This window comes from Netta rufina, assembly GCF_964035555.1.
Source record: "Netta rufina genome assembly, chromosome: 2".
In the NCBI taxonomy this organism is placed as follows: Eukaryota; Metazoa; Chordata; class Aves; order Anseriformes; family Anatidae; genus Netta; species Netta rufina.
The window spans coordinates 140,152,959-140,175,266 of record NC_140124.1 but is presented as its reverse complement, the minus strand read 5'-3'; the positions used below and the strand labels follow the sequence as shown (position 1 = coordinate 140,175,266).

At 35.9% G+C, this 22,308-nt stretch overlaps 1 protein-coding gene across 1 annotated transcript in view; it reads left to right on the top strand.

Moving 5' to 3' along the window:
- Positions 1–1,782: 1,782 nt before the first annotated feature.
- Positions 1,783–22,308, top strand: part of ANGPT1 (angiopoietin 1) — a gene marked incomplete at both ends in the record, with an annotated part of 194,545 nt that continues 174,019 nt past the window's right edge. Inside the window, one exon of the mRNA XM_084282716.1 lies at positions 1,783–2,079. Coding sequence (XP_084138842.1) covers positions 1,783–2,079 — 297 coding nt within the window. The remainder of the gene's footprint in view (positions 2,080–22,308) is intronic.

The following is a 22,308-nucleotide window of genomic DNA, read 5'->3' as shown; positions in this document are numbered from 1 at the left end:
GCATGAATGTGGGTTGAACAGTTCAAAGATGGAAGGATATTCTGATTATGTGAAAACCTACAGTAGCACTGGTGTTTTGACCTTTGCTTTTTATTCTTTCTGTATTTTTTTTTTCTCTCTCTTTATATTGGTCTCACAGACATTTTAAGGCAAACTAAGACATTTTAATGTCTCTACATTATTATAGGAGATATTTCTTAGTGGTTCAAATGCAGTGCTTTCTTTCCAGATACGAGATGAAAAGCTTCCACCCCCAGGTTTGAGTAGGAATTGCTTTCTCAGGAGCAGGACAGATGCCTGGTTAAATATTCCAGGCAACTTACTAAACTTACTATTGTTTTTTACTATTATTTTTCTTTTTTTTTTCTCTCTCTCTCTCTCTCTTTTTTTTTTTTTTTTTTTTTTTTTTATGTGTGTTTTCTATTTATAAGATATTCTACTTTCATCAGAAAAATTATGAAAAGTGTCCTGCATAGGTGTTGGCTATTTATATAGCAATAGCAAATACTAGAACAAAACAAAATGTTCAAAATAGATCAAAATGTCTCTGAAGTTTAGGAATATTCTGGTTCTTTTTCTAGTCTGTGCATTCTGGATTTGGCTATAGAAAACACCAGGGACATAATTTTTGTATGAGATAGCGGTAACTGTTTAAGAAACTTTTTTGATGAAGTTGCCCCTGAGAACTTTTTTAAGTTTCTACGTATAATGAGGGATCTCTGCAGAACCTATTCAGACTTTCAAGTCAGTAAAAGTGTGTTGCATGTGATAATTACATAGGGGTACAGCAGACAACCTGGAATAGCTCAGCCTCCATAACTCGATGTTTAATACTTATTTACTTTATTTTTGAAGCCAAACACAGAAAATAATAATCCTTCTGAAGTGCCATTTCCCATTACTACTCGGCAGCCTTAATTTCATTCTATCTTGTAAAATGCTCTCTGTAAATTCTGCTAAAGAAACACAATTGTCTTTAAAATGCAGCTAAAACATGTGAGGGTTAAAAGTAACTTTTTTTCCCATAAGTGTCGTTCTCCTGACTTAGAATTCTTTAATGGCTAGTGAGCAGCACAGAACTGAAAGTATTTTTAATTTCAGTGCTTTGTATATTTACAGAGGAATTACAACAAATTTCTACACTTTATCTACATTTTAATAGGTCAGTGTGAACATATGAAGTGTATTAAGGTGGACTGCCTTACTTATTAAACTTACGTAAATTCGTCAAAAGCCCTTAGCAGTTGTATGCAATAGGGGCTGGAACGCCATGCATGATTGAGGTCATGCATCCAGCCAGTTTGTAAGACGATCCCTCTGTACTGAGCCATCAGCCATCCTTAGCATAGGGGCGCACTCATACACGCATTCCTGTCAAGTCATCTTGTGAAAGGCTGCTTGCTTCCAGCTTGGCTTGAATGTGCAACCTTAATAAAACTCACTGAAGTCTGAGAGAAAATAGCAGTTCTGCTGCAGATAGTGTAGGGGAAAGAGACTGGGATATGCATATGCAGCTGACTAAAGCAGGCTACATGCTGGACTGTAACAGAGAGGAAACAATAAATCTTAACTACTATGCAATAAATAATCCCAATTTTAACTAAGGAAATTATTCTCATAGTGATTTTTTTGAAAAAAAGAAACAACTATTTATCCAAGCTTGATTATTTAAGTGCACTTCTCCACTCCTTTTTTCCAGAAACTTTACAGGAAATTAAGAAAAAAAAATAAAGAAAGGAAGAAAAAGTTTTTCTAAGAGTAGGAAAGGAAAATAATAGTAACATGTCAGTTTTCCTTTCCTTTGCTTTCCTGGCAGCACTTCTTGCTCACATAGGCTGTAATACTCAGCGTCGGGGTCCAGAAGCCAGTGGGAGAAGATTTAACCGGATTCAGCATGGGCAGTGCACCTATACTTTCATCCTGCCAGAACAGGACGGGAACTGTCGTGAAAGCACAACAGACCAGTACAACACAAATGCTCTTCAGAGAGATGCTCCTCACGTGGAACAGGATTTCTCTTCCCAGAAACTGCAGCATCTGGAACATGTGATGGAAAATTACACACAGTGGCTACAAAAAGTAAGTGTTTCTTTTTTTCAGTTCTAACTGAATGGATATATATATTTATTTTTTTTTTTTGTTTGTTTGTTTTGTGGTGATACTTATGCTGTTCATAGTTTTCATGAGTTTCTATAAGAAAGGAGTTTAATAAGGATTTAACTCATTCATGGCTGAGTAGGGGAGAAATCTCACAGCCAGAGTTTACCTTTCTAGTGGTATTGCTGTCAGGAGCAGAATTTTCTTCACATTACTGAAAGATGCAATTTCCTAAAGCTTTATCTCCAGAGACCACCTATGTTTTGTGAGCCAGTGTATACAAAAATATACCAGAGACTCTTAGGACAAAACTTACTAAGTAGTCTTATAAACTCTACTTACAGTTCACAGATTCAGAGCAGATGTCATGCAGGGTACCTGCTACTCTGACAGCAAAAGTGTACATTTAAAAAAATCAACATTCATAGGATCTGTGTTAAGAATATCACTGCTCCTTCAGAAGTAAACCTCGTGATTATTTCACCCAGTTAATTGATGGAAGGAAAGAAACAAACAAACAAATAAACAATCAAAAAAAAAAAAAAAAGTAAAACAACATATATGCATTCACACTTCTAAATCATCAAAGTAAAACTGTTAAAATGTGTAGAGTACTCTGGACTTGAAACAGCCTGTTTTAATTTGTTTGTGTATTCTTTCATAGAAAGGGAAAAATGGTGTGGAAGGTGTTGCAGTAAGTTAACAGAAACAATTCTTTTTAAGAATTTGTGCTAATTTTCTAATAAACTTTCCAGTATTTTGTATATGAAATGAAGTTTGGGCCAGAAAAGACTTAAATATTTAAATAGTTTTACTTGTGTGAGCAACTCCATTTACCTTAACAGGATTATTCACTTGAGTAAAATTACATACCCTGAAGGATCATGTCTATGCCTTAGTAATGGAAATGCCTTGGGATAGTTGACGAGTAAAAATAAATATATAAACAGCCTTTGTGTCTTATTACTTGTAATATTCCTATTCTTATTCTGACATTGTGACCTGGCAAAACTTAGAATATTGAGCAACTGGTGATGCAACTAGTCATGTAAGATGGCACAAGAAAATTATTTTATGCACCCATTTGATGGTTATATGATTTAACTGTAACACAAGTTCATACTAAGAACAAACATCAATGAAAAGCTAATAAATATTCTACTGGGTTGGCTAAAAATTCATATTAGCATATTTATTGTTAATTATCTCAATTAAAAGTCCAGCATACAAGATAGAAATATGTTAAAAAACTTAAACGATCCTTTCCATCCCCCTAAGCCAACTAAAATCTTTAAAGAGAATTTGCTGATCTCTTGGTAAATTAATTGTGCTCTTTGCATATCTGGCTTTAGAAAGAAATGACTTTATCCAGTAAACATGTGACTATAAAACAAAATATAACCAAGCATTTATTTTTTTCAGACTACTTTTCTCATTATTTAATATCTGGGTCTGCTTTGGGGAATATAAGTCTGGAAATGAGGGGATGTCTTTCGTAGAGGAAAGCATTTCTTAAGAAATTATTTTACTGTATCTTGGGAGGCTGAGGCAAGCACCGAGAGAGGAAAATTGTTATCTGTGTTTATGTGTGCACATGATTTTGCTTGAACAAATTGCCTGCTGAATCATGGTTATGAGACTTCACTTATTCTGTATTTGTCCACTAGAGACTGAACTAAGATCACTGTTTCACTCTGAACTGAACGAGAAGAAAAATGAGTCTCTGGAGTGTGTATGCCTGAGTTAGGGTTAGTCCTCTCACACTTTGGAGGGAAGTGATTGAACAGGTAGGAAGCTCAGTGAAATGGTTTTGTATTTGAGGACTGTTTTCTTTCGCAGTGATTGTAAAACGGGTTGTGGGCAAAACCACCCCTCCTCCTTCCCTCCCAGCCCCCAGCCCTCTGCTCCCAGGGTGTTATGTGAAGCTAGGCTTGTGCATATACCCCCATGCATCAGCTTGCCCTGGAATGAAAGGACCTGTTACTCTGTGTGATGGAGTATGGCTCACTCTGAACAAATGAGTCTGATGCAGCTCCATTATAGCATCTCTGAATACTGCATATGCTTTGTTGTTGTTGCCATTACAAAGCGTCTCAGCCATAACTCACTTCCTTTCAAAAGAAGCATAATGCTTAAGTGTAAATTAATACATTATGTAGCTATCTTGCATCTCATTTTTATAGTCTGTATTTACTGCCCCCCCAAAAACTTTTAATATCAGATGTAATTAGTGTTACACTAAGTAGTACCCTAAAATGTACCTGCTGTAAAAAAAATAAAGATTAGTTAGTAGTTATAGGTCTGTGACTGGAAGTGAATAGTTATAGTAAGAAACAGTGTTTGTATTTCAGAATATGAGATATATTCTGACTTACATAAAAGAAAAATGTGCATTATGCTATAATTATGCTACATAATATATACAACTTTCATTAAAATTGTATATAAGCATTGTATGGCAGAGTGAATTATTTTCTTTACACAAATGCTAGCCTTCAGTATTTAGTTAAAAAAAATGTGAAAGCATAATTTGTTTAATAAACTGAATAGCATTTTAACTTTAAATGGTTTTCTGGTACATCTAACTAGCAAACTAGCAGATTTATAGAAGCAAAATAAGTTAATAAGTTTTTTTTTATTATTATATTTATTTATTTATTTATTTATTTATTTTAATAGACTCTCACCCTCAAAACCAAAAGTGCTTCTTTGATGACCTACTAGCTTGATTCTAGATAAAAGTGCACTTCCTTGGGGAGCTGATTATAGGCAATTAAGTTCCAGCCTTGTCCATTAGCATTTGCATATCTGCAGTCAGTGTAACCGGGATTGGCTGGCAAACCAGGGACACAGCAAAATGCTCTGTGCAGAAACTGCTCGGAAGAAGATGACTTGGTAAACATTTTTAGAGATTTTCCTAGAACTGTTTATTTTAATACCGGATAACTTTCCCCATTGTTTAAGCTTGAGTTTCATTTCTGCAATATGTTTATACTAATAGATCAAAACAAACAGTTCATCACATTTTCTTTCTTGCAGCAACTGACTGGCACACATGATACTGTTTGGTATTTAATTGCAGTGTCTAAGTATTGCCAAAGAGCAGTTACACGAAATGTTATCATCATGTCTTGCTCTGGAACTTTCTCTTAGCTTGGTGAACTTATGGTATCGATGAACTCAGTATACATGTACTATAGCTATATAGATGGGTGTTTCATATACTTAGTCAAAATAATAATAATAATTGCTATTGCCATAGAAAGTGAGCTTTACATGATCCACTCATTCCTTTTTCTGATCCTTACCTAAACAGAATATCATAAATGTTTCAAATGAATGCTTAATCTTATACTACAAGGAGCTAACACAGGCATACAACCTTGAGTTGAAAGCAAACCACAATTATTCTGATACACCAGTATCCAAACTTAGATTTCTTTTTGATTCTCTCTGCAAATATTGCTGACATTACAATACTTAATCAAAACAAAGAATCTTCAGCTTTAAAGAATCCTTCAGCTTCTCTTGCCCTTTAAAGTGTCTGTGCTGTCTCCAGATATAAGGGAAGAAGTACAAAATGAAGATTTGGATTCTGTCATTAAAGAAAGAATTGACGTGCAGTTTTTCTGGGCTGCCTGTATCTATCTCATAATCTACTTTAAAGTTTATTGTCCATGGCACCCTCAGTGCTCTCTATTGACTCACATTTTTCAGAAATAACACTCACTCGGGTTTCAAATACCTATAAGGTAATTAGGTTTTGAGGGGTACCAGTCACTGCATGGAAGAAACCAGCTTCTGGAAAGATTGGTGTACTCTCACTGTGTTCTGTGGCTCCATTGAGAGTCTGCTGCCCTCTGTTGTCTTTGCCAGCAGAGCCCAGCACAGCAGGCTCATGTATGAGGAGTGGCTGAATTTTGCTTTGGAATTTAATATGCTTTCCTGAAGTTGGGAAGATTGCATATAAGACACTCTTGATGTGAAGATGTGATAAATCGGAGCAGAGCTTGGCCCAGAGTGGCCAAGGTCTAAAAAGCTGTCATAATAAGCTATGGGTGTTGCTGGAAGACTGGCCGAAGACATGACACCAATACAGTTAGATCATGCTTCACTTTTATTACCCAAATAGCCTGACTCTTATAGCAGTTTAGCAGGGGCAGATAATGTCTCACACAAGATTATTGGTCGAAAGCACTCAGACAAACAACTGCAAGAAAACAACCCCACCTGCAAGAAAACAACCCCCTTGTGATTAGCAGTCGCGTAGATCTTGTCCTTGAAGGAAGTGCCAGCTGCTTGCAACAATATTTTTAATTCCTCAATTGGGCGATAAGGGAACATCGTTATGGCAACTCCTTGTAGTCGTCTTGGTAGCTTGGTTTGCTCAGCTACAGCAAGTCATGGCCTCCTTGCTGTTTCAAAAATTCCTCAACATATGGGAATAATCTAAATTAATATAGATATGGAAGTGGCGATAATGAGCCGTGCAAATTTGTGCCACGTTGAAAACAAAACAAAAGAAAACAAAACAATATTTCCCAGTTAAACTACAGCAAGAAACAGTAAACAATCAATTTTATTAGTGGATATGCTTAATCAGGCATTTTGTAATGTGAACTTGACATGTGACTTTGACGTCTACATAATATTTGGATATTAAGTGTAATTAAAAGAGATCCATGATGAGCTCCTGTTAATTTCCACAAATAAATCAGACCATTAGATTTGAAATCTGCTATTCATCTTGTATAAACATTGCTAACAGGACTACAGAAGAAATAGCTTTCCACTAAATCTTTAATTTTTCAAGGTAGGCCATGACTAAAAGGAAACATTGAGAAATCATTATCCGAAACTGGCCACTAACCTACCCGGGGTTCAGCTTGAATCTGTATTTCTTGTCTAGACCCAGAGGCTCTTAATTGTTCTAGGTGCTCCTTTTTGCCTTGAAGTCAATGAATTCTAAGATCCAAAGCAAAGCCTCATCCTAATGAAATTTAAAGTGTCACTTCCCACAGACAAGCTGTAGAGCAAATGGAGGGTTCAAAAAATGGGATACTTAAATAGTATGTACTACTTAATGAATAAGTATATGTCAAAACTAACCTTAACGAGCAAGTATAAATGTATTGAAACAATCTGGCTCTAAGAAAATTCACATCTGTCTAAAAATAAAATTGCCTGTTTACCTCCAAAAAGGTCTCATGACTGATAATATGCCCGCATTTCAAAAGCTTTTTCATGAAACTGCTGAAGTCCTTGGGATGTTCTGAGAAAGAGGCAAGACATCAAACATGGAAATGCCTGAAAGTGTCGCTTTACTGACATTTTTTTTTAAGAGGTAGAAGAATCAGAGAAGTATACTGAAGGCCAATAGCATATGTTGCCACATTTGGTAGCAAATGACATAAAAAATATTTCCCATGCTTGGGCAGAAGGCTTTATCATAATGTGCAGTAGAACCTGACTGTGTTTGTTTTCAGTGATGACTGCTGTACTTAGGAACTTTCTGGTAACAATAAAATATTACATTTATTAGTCATCAGAACTGTGCAACCAACATGCCCAGTGGGAGATCTCATTTGGAACACTGAGAGCTTTCCTAAATGAAGCTGATGTAAAGTAAATGACGTGTCATTTCAAGGGTGCTGAGAACTCATTGTTCCCATTCTCTTCTGTGGTTTGGAAGCTGTCTCTACTTCAAAGTGCTGGGTGCCTTGGAAAAAAGGCCCATGTGGGAAAAGTGTAGGGCTGGGTATTCTAGGCCTGGATTATTCCACCCAAACTTCTGGCCAAAGTCCAGAGATAACCAAGATAGGTTTTTCTTTGCTGTAGGGAATCTCTCAGCTCTGCGTCAAGAGACAGTAGCAGGCCCAGAGGAAGAGCCAGCCATCTGAACCATCCCATGGAAGTCCCTGCTTCTCTTCATGGACTCCAGGGAAATCCTGAACAGCTCACATCCTGATTTAAATACCTCAGTTAAGTGGGATAGATTTAAGCCTTACTCCCTGTCCATAGCTGTAGCATAGACTTCCCTTGTGGCTGCAAGGAAATCATAAACTTTAAGTATTTCTGTTTCCCTTTTCTAACACAGATATTGTAGTACTACTCAATTTCACAAGGCTGCTGGGAGGCTTAATATATATATTTTTGTGTTGCTTTTGGAGTCATTCTGGTGGAAGACATTTTGTGCTATTAGCAGTTTATGTATGGTAATAATATTTAGTGAAATGTGTTTAGAGAAAGTGATGTGAATTCAGAAACTCTTTTGAAAGGAAATCTATTTTAAAATGTGTAACTAAAGTAGTTAAAAAGTGGGCAAATGCAGTGAATATGTGTAATATTGAGTATATGTTTCAAATTACAGTTGAGTAAATGGTTTATATGTGAGACAGCTATATTTTACTCTGTATTAGCTATGTTCTGCTAATTGTGGGAAAGATTCTCATTCTTACAGTATTCTTAAACACACTCTAGCAGCTACAGTTCCATCCTGTTTCATTTAAGGTGAATATAGGACTTCAGCTCAGTCTTGCACAGATTTTGAGGCAGACTACTGAGGAACGGATAGTTTTTCAGACCTATTGCTACCAGAAATTTTGAATAAACTTGTCATTATCAAAACTGGGCTTGCCTGTGTGATTTATTGCAGACAAATCCTGAATGGTGAAGATAATTGGCAACCTGTTTGTATCCATTTCAACTTACAATGCAGATTAGTTCTTTGCTGTGAGTTGCAAACAAGGAAGAACTAATAAATGAGGACCTTCTAGAACCACTGTCATGGTTTTAGCTGTGCTGTGAACCTCACCTTCAGCACCAGCAACCCAAGTGTCTTGAATAAACAGTTCTGGTGTAAAAGTCTTCCCAGTAGCATAAGGATTTCCTCTTGTTAAAGTGTTGAAGTTTGATCAGGAAAAGGAAATTGAAATAGTATCATATTTCATAGGAAGAGTTCTTTTTCTTATGAAGCAAGCTGTACTTTAACACAGGGTTATTCTTGTGTAACCGCATGTGCATATTTTAGACAGTGTTATGAAACACCACTGTGGTGAATACTCAGTCAGAAGGGTAACTTAGAAATGCCATAAATTGCTGCACGTCTACACTACATTCTCATTAAAGTTTGTGCGGAAAGATCAAGCTTTGCTATTCATTACCTTAGTTGAGAATCAGGTTAATCTCAAATAATTTAAGTCACTCCTACATTGGGATAAGAAGCCTGCCCAGGGACTTGCACCAGTTTAATTAACCCTTTTTAAAACTGATTCAAGTTAAACTAGTACAACTTTCTTGTCTAAATATGACCTAATAGTGGGGCTCTGCTAAATATTGTACAAACATATGGGCATAGACAGTCAAAGCATGACAGATATTGGGTCAGCTGGAAAGATGCCCAAGTTACATTACCATGCATTTAAAAAATTATTTTCTTTTGGGATTAAAACAAATCAAACCAAAGAAAAATGAGTTGAAATAATTTTACAATCCCTCTGAGGAAGTCATATAGGAAATCAGCATTCTATTAGACATTGTAGCTACATGAATAAAGTTTCTTATATTTCCTTAACTCGCTTCTAGCAGCGAAAAGGGAAGGGAAGGGAAAGGAAGGGAAGGGAAGGGAAGGGAAGGGAAGGGAAGGGAAGGGAAGGGAAGGGAAGGGAAGGGAAGGGAAGGGAAGGGAAGGGAAGGGAAGGGAAGGGAAGGGAAGGGAAGGGAAGGGAAGGGAAGGGAAGGGAAGGGAAGGGAAGGGAAGGGAAGGGAAGGGAAGGGAAGGGAAGGGAAGGGAAGGGAAGGGAAGGGAAGGGAAGGGAAGGGAAGGGAAGGGAAGGGAAGGGAAGGGAAGGGAAGGGAAGGGAAGGGAAGGGAAGGAAAGGGAAGGAAAGGAAAGGAAAGGAAAGGAAAGGAAAGGAAAGGAAAGGAAAGGAAAGGAAAGGAAAGGAAAGGAAAGGAAAGGAAAGGAAAGGAAAGGAAAGGAAAGGAAAGGAAAGGAAAGGAAAGGAAAGGAAAGGAAAGGAAAGGAAAGGAAAGGAAAGGAAAGGAAAGGAAAGGAAAGGAAAGGAAAGGAAAGGAAAGGAAAGGAAAGGAAAGGAAAAAAGAAGAAAAAAAAAAAGAGAAAAATCTACTAAGAAAAGAGGGAACAATTAGAACTATGATAGTTTTATAGTGGAACACATATGTCTTTAGTAAGATATTTTAAAGGTCCGCCATACGGTAGCACATAGTCAGTCATATGATCTGTTACTATTCCCTTCTCAAATGAGAGAAATAAGCTTGAAAGTGTGGATGCAATTTTACTTGTAGTTGGAAAATCTGGGTTGAAGCTCTATCAGTAAAAAGTCCTGATCCCAAATTGTGTAAGAGTCTGAAGAAGTTCTTTGCCTTGGACACCTCTCCCTGGTGCCTGAGTCTGTGCATACATGCATATATACATATGCATGCGTTTGATTTTTGGAGTGAGTGGTGTCAAGGTACACAAAAATGCTTTTCTAAGTATCATGGTTTAAATCCATTTCTACATTTTATACACATTTATCTGCTGTTGGAGGTTTTGTTTTAAAACAACCTTCACAGCCATAATTTGTTTGTCTTAAAGAGGAAAACATTACTTTTTATATGGTGGGGAACATTTATAGTTTGGGCTAAATATCTACTTCGGATACCACCTGGAATTGACCTGTATGTTCAAAACAAACAAACAAACAAAACAACACACAAACACACATCACACACACACAAATAATAGAAAGATTGATAGCAAGATAAAACCTTGTGTATTATTCGTTAATTAATTCTGTGTGAATGAGTCCTCATACTATGCTGCTTGTAAGTCATGTGTGCATTTGACCTTGTCCTTTTGAGATTGCATATGAAGCAAGAATTTTCACATATTCTGGAAAAAATATTGGATCCAAGTACTGCCCATCCCATATATGTTTATGTCCTTACATGTGCACTGCAAGACAAACCTAGTTGTGCTTTTTGCCTTTACAAATCAAAGTGGTGCATGGCATCTACTTCTTTAATAGGACTTGACATAACTATACAGTTCTAATTTTTCCTCACATCTTCTGGGAATTTTTATTTATCAGAATAGCTTCTTGCCATTTGGCACGTTTTGTCTAGTTGTTTTGTTGCAAATCATGTACCAGGCTTTCCTTCTGCAATAAGAATGTGTGGGGACAACCAAAATCCATTTGTTCCAGTCTGAAGAACAAGTTGAACCAAGATCCACTTGTTCCAGTTAGCAGAACCTTCTTCCCAAGGCTTTGGGTTCTGGCATGCTTTCCCCTCTCTCTAGACCAAGGAGGTGGATGGGCTTGAGAGATTACCCTAAAGATAGGATAAACTCTAAGTATCCCTGCCAGGAAATGAAGGCAAGACTACAGAGGTATGGGAGAACTGAAGAGTTGGAGCAGATGATCTTAAAAGGTAATTTATCTTTTTGACAACACAGTTCCTTTCACACTTCAGCACAAATGATCAAATTGGTGCTAATCATTTTTGAATCTAAAAGCTATTTCTGTTGCAGGACAATAATACCAGACTGATCCTGCCTACATTTACAACTAAATTTCCTTTAAAGGCTATCTGTATGCAAGAGGACTTCTTGAAAGATAGTACCTATGTTATGAAACTTCTGCCTTAGGGATCACATCATTTTGGAAGCCAGGCTTTTAGTTTCCACCTCCTGGAGGTTTTACAGACAAAAGAACTAGCATCATTTGGGTGCACCTGCCCCCTATTTTAAATGTTACAACAAACTTTCAGCCATTCTTAAAAAAAATTCCAGCCTTGAAAATTCTGTTCTTACTTCCTGACTGTGGGTTAAAAATAAATAAATAAATTCTCAATGCGTAAATTTACTATTTTGAGATATAGTTTAACATTTGACCTTTTATACATTCAAAATCCTCAGAACACATATTAAATATGCACACAAATCAAAGCATAAGCCCTAATACAACCTCCAAAGAAGATTTTACATCTATCTGCGTGGTAATTATAGACTTGCCTGCCCTTTGGTTCATATTATTTATGGATGTTTTAAAGTTGTCAGATGATGTTTATAAAAGTTTATTTTTCTTTCTGAAGCTTGTCTGCAAATATGGTCTTGCACAATGCAGATTTAGGGGAAAATAATGTTTTAAATGTTGATCTTGTAATTTTTCTGAGCATTGTATTGAATGAATTTTCAGCTTGGATTTCACCTATAGCTCTACTTAAATGTGCTGATTTTCACTTTCTTACATTCAGTTTCAAACAGATTCAGCAATAACCATCTGGGAGTTTCAGTTTTCATGCAAAAGTCTTTTGTAGGAAGGAGAACAGTATTAAATAGACTCCCCTTTTAAAAAATTCTCTCATCATGTCAGTACGTGAGTAACAGAGAGGGTGAATAATATGGTTATTCACATGCTTTTTTCTGTTCTGAGTCATGTATTTGTCTGCAGGAGGACAAGGACTTTCAGATAATTATCTTACTTCTCAAAAAATAATATTTTCTATGGAAAATCTATTTAGGGATGGTCTGATAATTCTGAAATCTCATTGAAACATTTTATATAACACCTGATCCTCTGAAGTCTCCTCCAACACCAAAAAAAAAAAAAAAAGAAGACTGCTAGAACATTTGAAAATTGGCCATTCATATGTAGATAAAAGTAACCAAAGTGAGGATTTAGGATCACTGCCATTAAGTACTGAGTATATTTATATGCGTCATAGTTAAATATTTACCCTCTACAGTCTTAATTCATCAGGAAATTCCTGTGGCCTTCTAGGCCACATCAGCAAGTCAACACAGTAATGGGCAGCCCCCAAACCATGATGCCTTTGGTGCTGTGCCTGGAATGCTGAGGATCTGCTTAAAGCGAGAATTGCTCAAAGAAATGACTTAATCTTTTCCTGAATGAACTATTTCCCTTTGTTCCTTGGCTAAGACTTCATACTTCAATCTGTGTGTGACTTACAATAGTAGAGATTAACAGTCAAGGGCCGCCTATCTTTCCTGCATCACTTCTATCCTGTTAATGGGAAAGGCCACCAATGATCAGTTAGAAAGGTTTTGTGTTACTATTTTTGTAAGGAGGAGATACAGACTGCACAATTCTTTATCGCTTTAGCCTGTTAACTTCAGAGGTGATGATTAAGGTTGTTTCTCTTCACATTTTTCTTGAACGACCCAGTTCAATCTCTTGGCTTTTCCAAGAATTCCAGCTCATGTCTTAAATGTCCTTCTGTATATTCCTCTGATATCATTTACCTGCATGACATTAGTATAACTCAACTATGTTGGCCCCTGTCTTCATGTAATTTCCTTAAGAATTATTTTTACCTGTTATAGGTACAGAACTTCTATGCAATTACAGGTACAGGACTTCTATGCATCATTTATCTTCTTATATAGGAAGTAATACAGCACAAGATGGCTTTGCCAAGCATGAGACTGTTAGTATTTAAGGTGAAGGATGATTACAGCAAAATAAATTCAATAATCATTGGTAAAAGATAATTTTTATAGTTTGATCTGCTTGATGAAGCACTGTGCCATTCACTGTACAAAGCTCTATCACGTGACTCTGTTTGCACCCAAGAGGTATTCTGTTGAATGTTGATTTCAGACCCTCAGAAACTGAGCCTTGCTGAGAAAGCTAGCTTTGTTTCACACTCTACCAGTATGAAGCCAGTACATTAGTTAAATCTCTGCCTCTCACTAGCAAAATGCTTCCATCTCATTGCCTATGTATGTAGTCCTCTCTAAAGACAAAATATAGTGCTTGGATAAATCACATAAAATATATGTGATGAGTTTGTGGGTCAGGTAATCTGCAAATGAAATACGAACAGTTTTTTCAATTGCTTTTTTGTGGCTTTGAATTCCATAACATATTTATGGCACAGGTGACTCCCAAAGAATGGAAAATGAACTTGTAAGCATTGACTATCATACCAGGGAAAGTGTAAAGTGCCTGGACCATCTGGTATCAGTGACAGAAAGATGGCAGGAGTCAACTCTCCAAAAGATTGTGAGGGATATAGAAGAGATGGGAGTTGGGGGTGACACTTAGAACAAGAAGCCTGCACATTTAAAATTGATAGAAGGATTCTTTAGAAGACTGACAGAAAGAGTGAAGGTTGCTGTTGTAATCCATAAATTTCAGTGCTGCCTAAGGTAAAAACAAAACAAAACAAAACAAAACAGAAACATGTCAATAAAACATACACAATAGAATAACTTGTCCTGAAGTGATGGAAAAGTCTGAAAAATTGCCCTGGTGTACAGCATGTTTAGTAAAATGCCCTGAAGCAATGTAGCTGTAAACTATGTACTGGCTGCATGACCTTATAAAGATCATAATACTGTATACTAATACTAATACTATATAATAATATTATATCAGATACTATATATTTCAGGAGTAATACAGTTAGATTAAGAAATAAATCATTATATATGTGGAAGATTCTATTTTAAGTAAAACTTTTTTTTTTTTTTTTTTTAATACTAGAAAGTATATCCTTTTAAACTTAAGAATACAAGAACAAAAAGAGATGTCAAGGGTTCAGCAGCAATTTTTAACAAGGAAACTATGAAGTCTGCAAGTTTTGCTGGTTATTAAGATATCTGAAATGCTAACTGTCCCAGGCTGAAATGCTCAGTAGAAGCAGAATGCCATTTGTGGCAGTGCGTATGGTCACCAACATGTTACTCTCATGACAATTCTTTTACTACCATCAATGACAGCTTCAGAGGTGATGTTTGCATTTGATGCATGTATTTGACCACTAGGTGAAGAAAATAATTTACTAACATCAAGCAAGTACCTCAGAGAGTTTGTATGAGCTAGAGTCCAGAAACACTAGAAAAACATTTGCCCAGACATGTCAACTACAGATTTTGGCAAGATCTAAGGACTCAATCCTGAAAGCACGTTTAGAGTTGATGGTACTCTTTCCACAAAAAGTTTCTTACGCCATTAAATAAATTTATACAGTTTCACTGTTGGAGAGTATTATCACAAACATTTAGTTATGTTTCAGTAATGCTGGACTTCAACAGAAGGTAGAACTGAATGGGAATTGCTCTGTTACTCTACACCAGCACACGTGTTTTATGCTTTTGAATAAGTAGATGAAGATGGAAATTCCAGAGACTTCCTAGAGTAGCCTTCCTATAGCGAACAATGTCACCATAATTCAATGCATCAAAAAGAGGAATTATAGTTCCTGCACAGTTCACATAGGGGATCGTATGACCTTAGATATCTTTTTTTGTCAGTGAAAGATGACATGCACATGACAGCACATGCTGTACAGGCCACTGATAAGTCTTAAAAACATTATTAAAGTAAACTTTTTATTTATACAGGGAATTAATAAAATTTTTTGTTAATATTAATATTAATAAGAATCAAGTTTTTGTGCAATGTATTTACATATTGACTTTTGAAGTGCAATGGATGGACCAACACTAAAAAGAATTACAAAATTTAACACAGACAGAAATAACAAAGATTTGTCTGTAATTTGGGTTCTTAGAGCTAGGATGCTTGATTATATTTCTTTAATGCTAAACCAACAAACCAAAAAAACCCATTTGTTACCTTCTACCATATCGCCTCACAGTGCTCCCTGCAAAAAAAACTATGAGTTGTAGAAACAACAACAAAAATGCTTCTTGAACCAGTATTAAAAAACAACAAAACAAAACAAAACAAAACAAAAAAAACAAAAACAAAAAACTTAGTACTCCTACACATCTTGGAAACATTTAGTTATTTGGACACTGACCCCATGAGGTATTTCCTAGAAGCAGAATTGAGCAAGACTGAAATTGTCACACTATTTTGGGCATGAAGATATGCCATGGACTCTTGATGAAAATATGAACCAAAGTGTTACATCTTTTCCTTTTTCATGCATTTTTGAAGACTACTTCAATATTTTCATTCATTATTTCACTACCAAGATCACAGAAATCTCCTGAAATTACCATTGACATTTTTTGGTTCATTGACACTAGAATTAGCATTGGTTCTTTTTCTATGGGCTGTAACTCACTATGATGGAACACTGGAAATGTGTTTTAGGATAAATTTTCCATTTGTATTTTTCTTAATTTTCAGGATGACTGCCCTCAATGTTAGTTAGGTTAGTGTGGTTCTAAATGGTGTCATGTTTTCACTTCCATAGTAAAATCATTCTGAAAGGTTATAAGCAAGCTGCAGCAAGATTATTTTTAGAATATTACTCATAATGCAATACAAGCTTTATATTGTGAGACAGCTCCACATCCTAAGTCATAATTGCTTGGTGATTTTTCTAACAGAGTAGATATTAATTTTGTTTTTTTTTCTTCCATTTTGTTTAGTCTGGTATTGCTATCACGTGTTTTCCAGGTGTTGCTACCATGAGCCCCTTACCAAAAAATATGACTAGAAAAAACAATATCCTATGGGAACATAAACCCAAAGGAGGTTTTCAACACATTCCACAAAATCAAGCCATTATCATTAAATAGCCTCAAGAGGACTACAAACTTCAAAAAAATGGTCTCTTGACTCTCACCCAGAGTGTGATGTTAATGAGTTCCTGAGTAGCTTGGCCTGATGCTGCTCAGAGTGAATCAGTGGTAAAGTGTGAGTTCAATTCCTGTCCAGGAAAGGGCATTTCCCAACCTCAGGTCCACCCAGCTGAAGCTAATTCCTTTCCCCTTCCTCCCCACAGAGCTTCCAGGGGCAGCAGAGGTTCTGGGTCCACTTCTTGGTGCAAGCTCTCTGGAGCCAAGTACTTCAACACATCTCTGCCTTTTTGTAAAGGGATTTCTTAACGATAAGGGACAAACCTCAGTTCTGTCCAGACAAAATTTCTTGGCAGAACAGGAAATTCCCAGAAGGCCAGGAGGAATTTTAAAGGGCTGGAGGGGTATGTTGCAAAATGCTAGCCTGGCACCCATGGAGACTGAAATCTGTTATTTATAGAAGAGCAGAGGCAGAAAACAGATGGTGTAGAGCCTCACAATATGCTCTACAATCCCTGCATTGTGTCAGCATAAATTTGTGGGGTACCACATCAAGGACAGGGTTGATAGTACAGTCTCTATTCCTAGCCACTTCTTCCCTTCACATGCCTAGAAGTGAAGGATACCAGCTAATGCCATATGCAGTGTCATTTTGTAACACAAAAAGACCACTTTTAGAAAGACCTGGAACAACACCGTAAATCAGAAATTGTGTCAATGGTATCAGTGGAACAATGCCAATGTCAATCTGCTGCAGCTGAAAGAAGGCTCAAGCCCAGCCCATGAGAAGCAGACAAACTTCAAAAACAATTTTTTTTTGTTGCTCATTTGAGGACAGGATTGTGTGTACAGGCTCTATTATGTGCATAGTCTTCTCTCAACATTACCCAGGCCTGAAAGTGGGATGTACATGCCATTAGAACAATTTAATAATGATATTTTGAGCATTTCCATTTTTGTTCATATCAAAAAGAACACAACTGCAACTTTGCCTGTAAGATTTTTTCTGCATTGCTCTTTCCAGTCCCTCAAAACACTAAAAAAGAAGCAAGATTTCTGTTGGAAAGGAAAGCCTGAAACTGATCTGGAAGAGTATTTGAATTTAAACCTAGTTTTGGTTTCTATGTGGCCTGTATTTTCAGGGGCCATTTGAGTTTTTAAGGTTTCTTATGCTGAAGCCAGACAGGAAATATATCAGTTTATTTTGTTTTAAAATAGTGAAATCCTTATTGTTGAAGTTTTCAGCAGATTATTTAGGCATTTCTTTGAGATATTTCTGGGACAGAATTGCTTGATGGCAGAGGTAGTCTAGCTAGAAACCTTTTAATTAGAAGACTTGAAACTTCAGATAAAGGTGGCAATGTGTTAGGCAATAAATCCAAATCAAAATTTTGTAGTTTTCAGACAAAAGGTTAGAATTCTTGACTGAGTAATGTCATCTGACTTGTTTTTATCTATGTATTTATATATAATCTTCTTTTTATTAAAAAAAAAAAAAAAAAAAAAAAAAAAAAGGAGATCTTTTTCGTAAACTGAAGGAAATGTCACTGGAAAATATTTTCCTTCTGATAGAGTATCAGCAGACTGCTACAAAGTGACTGCTTTAACACAGACTTAAGTGAAAGTAGAATCAAGTTCCAGTATTATCTTGGGGTATGAAGGAGAAGCCTAAGTGCTAAGTGTAATATCTATGTCCAGGCACAGCTAAAATGTTAGAAAAGGGATACACTGTATTGGTGTCATCCTGTTTATCTGGGAACAGTTGCTTCTGCAGTTCCTTTGTGTGTGTGTGTGTGTGTGTGTGTGAAAAAGATAGAGAGAATATGCATGTGGAATGTTGTTGATATAGAAAAGATTATGCAAACTGTTCCCACTGAACTAGAGACATGTGAGTTCAAAGAGAACTGTTTGTAACTTTTCTTCTACTGCCCTCATTTTTGGTTTAATTAAGACAAATATTTTAGCTGGCTAATTTAGCTCATGCTAAAGGACAAAAAGAAAAAAAAATGCTTAAGAGAAAGTTCCTATAATTCTGTAGTGGAACAAACAAGTATATCCATATCGAAGGTATGGTAATAGTGGATTGATTCATGTGTAGTAACATACATGAAATACCTATCTGGATATTGCAGAGATGATCAGAAAGCCAGGGGCTCTTTTCTTCTGAACTCGGTGGAGCCTGCTTGTCTCGGCTGATTTATTTGTCATCCTTCTGGCATCCTCTGATGATGATGCCTATTAATACTGTATGCCAGTCACCAAGCCCAAGTACATTTTACTTTTGTGTTTCTGTGCCGCAACTTGATGACAAAAAAGCTTACTGTGCAGGTGATGAGATAAATTGTTAAAAATGAATTGTTAAAAATGAGTGGTGGAGTGTTCCTCCCCATTAATTCACTCTCTTCTTCCTTGAATTTTTAAATTTCTTATGTTTTTCTGCTTCTATTATCTTTGCTAACAAATGATGAAATGCAGATATCTGTGATTCTTTCATATTGTGCTTTTTTTGCAAAATGATTTATTAGAAATGTACATTACAAACAAAATTTGACGGTTAACATCTTCCTCTGGGATTTCTTTTGTATACATAATAAAAGAGTATGCCCAATCCTTAAATCTGAAAGTTGTGTTGTATTCCTATCTCTAAGCAAGTAGTGAAGGCTTTTGATAGTTATTTTAATTCCATATAACAAATAAAAAAAAAAAAAAATAAAACACTTGTCCTTCACTATTCATCACAACTGAATAATATGGATTAAACAAAACATGCAATGGAGCAGGAACACATAGGTTGTTAACACAGGTGAAATGCAATTACAATAAATATTTCAAGGACTTTTTGCTTGGAACAAAGTTTACCACGTTGCTGACAAACTTGATTAGAAATTGTTACAATGATTATGTTTCAAATTATGAACAACAGTTTACTTATGTTTTCTGATGTATATATAAAGCATATACAATGAAATTTGAGCTATAGTGATGTCAAAGACAGAACTTCAAGCAATTTCAGTGCAGTCAGAGCCTCATTTCAAACACTGCTGATTTCGTTTCTGGCATTATGAAAGAAGTGGTGTTCATGACATATGTTCAGTGCATATATCTGTTATAACTGTCTTTACTATTGACAGAGACTCAATGCTTTCTTTAAAGTCTTGCTTTCATTTCTTAAATACTGGCAACAAATGTTCATACGTCTATAACCTGTACTCAACATGTTTTACATCAGTGAAAAATAAAAAAAAAGCTTCACAACACGCAGAAGTTTTGGTGATGGCATTCATTTTGTTTTCATTATCCACTGGAAAATCCAAAATGCACAAAAGGCATTTCTGATACTTGAGAAATCCAAGTATAGCCTACAATAAAACTAAGTGAGTAGAATGGCTTTGATATAAATCAGCAAGGCATCTGGATGCTCGTGGTCACCAATACCTCATTCTCAAAAAAAAAAAAAAAAAAAAGGCCATTTATTTTTCAAAACCTGTGTCTCAGGGTGCCAATCTAGAGGTGACATTGCTGAGAGTTTCAGCTTTTCAAATAATAAAAAGAAAACACATTAAACACATTGAACCACAATTTAAACCAAGTTGTATAAACATAGAAAATAGGCTTTTCATCCAGAGGTGCTGCTTTGAGCAGTGAAACCATGAGTTTAGTTAGCTCTTGTGCAAACCAAAACAAATTTTTGGGGTGCTCAAACTTATTTTTTATTTATTTTTTATTATTTGAGGGTATAATATCCTCAGACTTCTTATCCATTATGCTAATATAAAAATGCTGGTGGGTAGCTACTGCTGTTATATGGAAGACTTCCTGCATAGCTGGCTCCTAGTTTTTCATGCCTCGTTTGCTATGACCTGCTTTGACAAATTCACCCAGCTCACTGGAATGAAAACCAGGCCAGCCAGAACTATTGTGTTCATGCACACCAATTAATTTTCTCATTCATTTTTCAAAAAGACCTTTTCTTTCTTTTTTTTTTTTTTTTTTTTTTTTTTCTTTTCTCTTTTTTTTTTTTTTTTTTCTTTCTTAAGAAACAATCTCTTGTCACTAGGTCTATGATAGATTCTACGATTCTATGACCTGAAATGCAAAGGGGTAGCACTGTGGCGCACTTTATCCTCAGCACCATCCATGTAAAAGCCATACCGTTTTACATCAATTTCTGTCTGCCAAATGAAGAGCGTCATTTCCTCATCTTAGCAAGTAAAAACCTTTCCTGAACTGAAAAAAAATTAAAAAAAATAAAATGCTGTGTTACAGTCCGTTGCTTCCCATTTCCCATTAGTCTTCCCAAAAGATATGAAAACCTATCTAACAGCATTAACTCCTAAGGTTTTAACATGGAAAGTAAAATCTGAAAATTGCTGAAAGTGCCTTAAAATGTCCTATATAATTTATTAGCAACAATATCACTCTCCCATTGGGGTTAAATGTGATGACAGGTAAAATATAGAACATGTGCTGCCTTACATGAATCATACTAAGAACTTATCCAAATGATTGATGAAATGTATAGACCCAGTATTATTTGACATAAAGAATGTACATTATTATTTGACATGAAGAGTGTACATTACATCTCTTTGTTTAATCACCAACAGGAAAATCACACAGTTTTACTGTAGTTTTGAAGCACTTTATAATTTGTTTTCCCTTTAATATGTGTTCTTTGACATTTAGAACTATTTTAAGAGCATCATGTGCATTCCAAACATGTATGTGAGGTGGAAAATGTAAAATCTGATATCAAAAGCTAGCCTTGGCTTCAAGAGGATAGGTGGATGTTTAGTGTTGTTGAAAATCTGCATGTAGGTTAAATTTTCAAACATGGCTAGCAATCAGAGCACACAAATTTCTATGCACATCTCTTAGGAGCTTCAAAATCAATCTAATCTTCTTTTGAAGATTAGACCTATAAGATGGCATGGAGGGTAGCCTTGAGATTAATAAGTCAAGAAAGGCAACAGAGTTCCACATTGTTATCCAGCATGTAAATTATGGAATTTTCCATTGTTTTTTATTTATTTATTCATTTATTTATTTATTTTTGTCTTCTAATCTTTATAAGGGCAAAAACAGACATTTATCAGGACCTCTGAACTCTCTACTAGCCTGGAATTTGTGAATGAATCTGTCATATACATGTATGTACCTGAGGTAAAGTTAATTCATACATACATGTATGTTCTGCTAATACCTTGGTCTATTTACTTTTGAGATACATTTTCTTTGACTGCAGTAGGCCATGCACTTGCATGTCCCAGGCTGTCCTGGAGACCTGCAGCAGAGTTGAAGGACAGGCACTGGTCTGCTGCAGGCTTTGGTGGGAAGTTGCCTCCTTCCAGTATACATCAATAGAGTTGCTTCCACATTTTACACTGGCAAGCTGAAAGCAAAACTTGAACTGATGAGTAAGATTAATTTTCACTGTTAAAGTTACCAAAAGGATCCAATTTGGATCAAGTTTGTGGTAGCAGAGCTCTAGCAGAGGTAGTGGAATAATAGCAGAGATGAAATTGTTGTATAATGGTTACAAAATATTAATATTTTCAAAAGGGATTTGTCTCTAGGCAGAGCTTTGGGCCAAATTCCTCAATGTTCTTCTTGTGTTGCTTCATAGAGATTTTTTCTTTTGGTTCCCAAGCAAAACATCATTCACTGCAGAACAAATAACTATG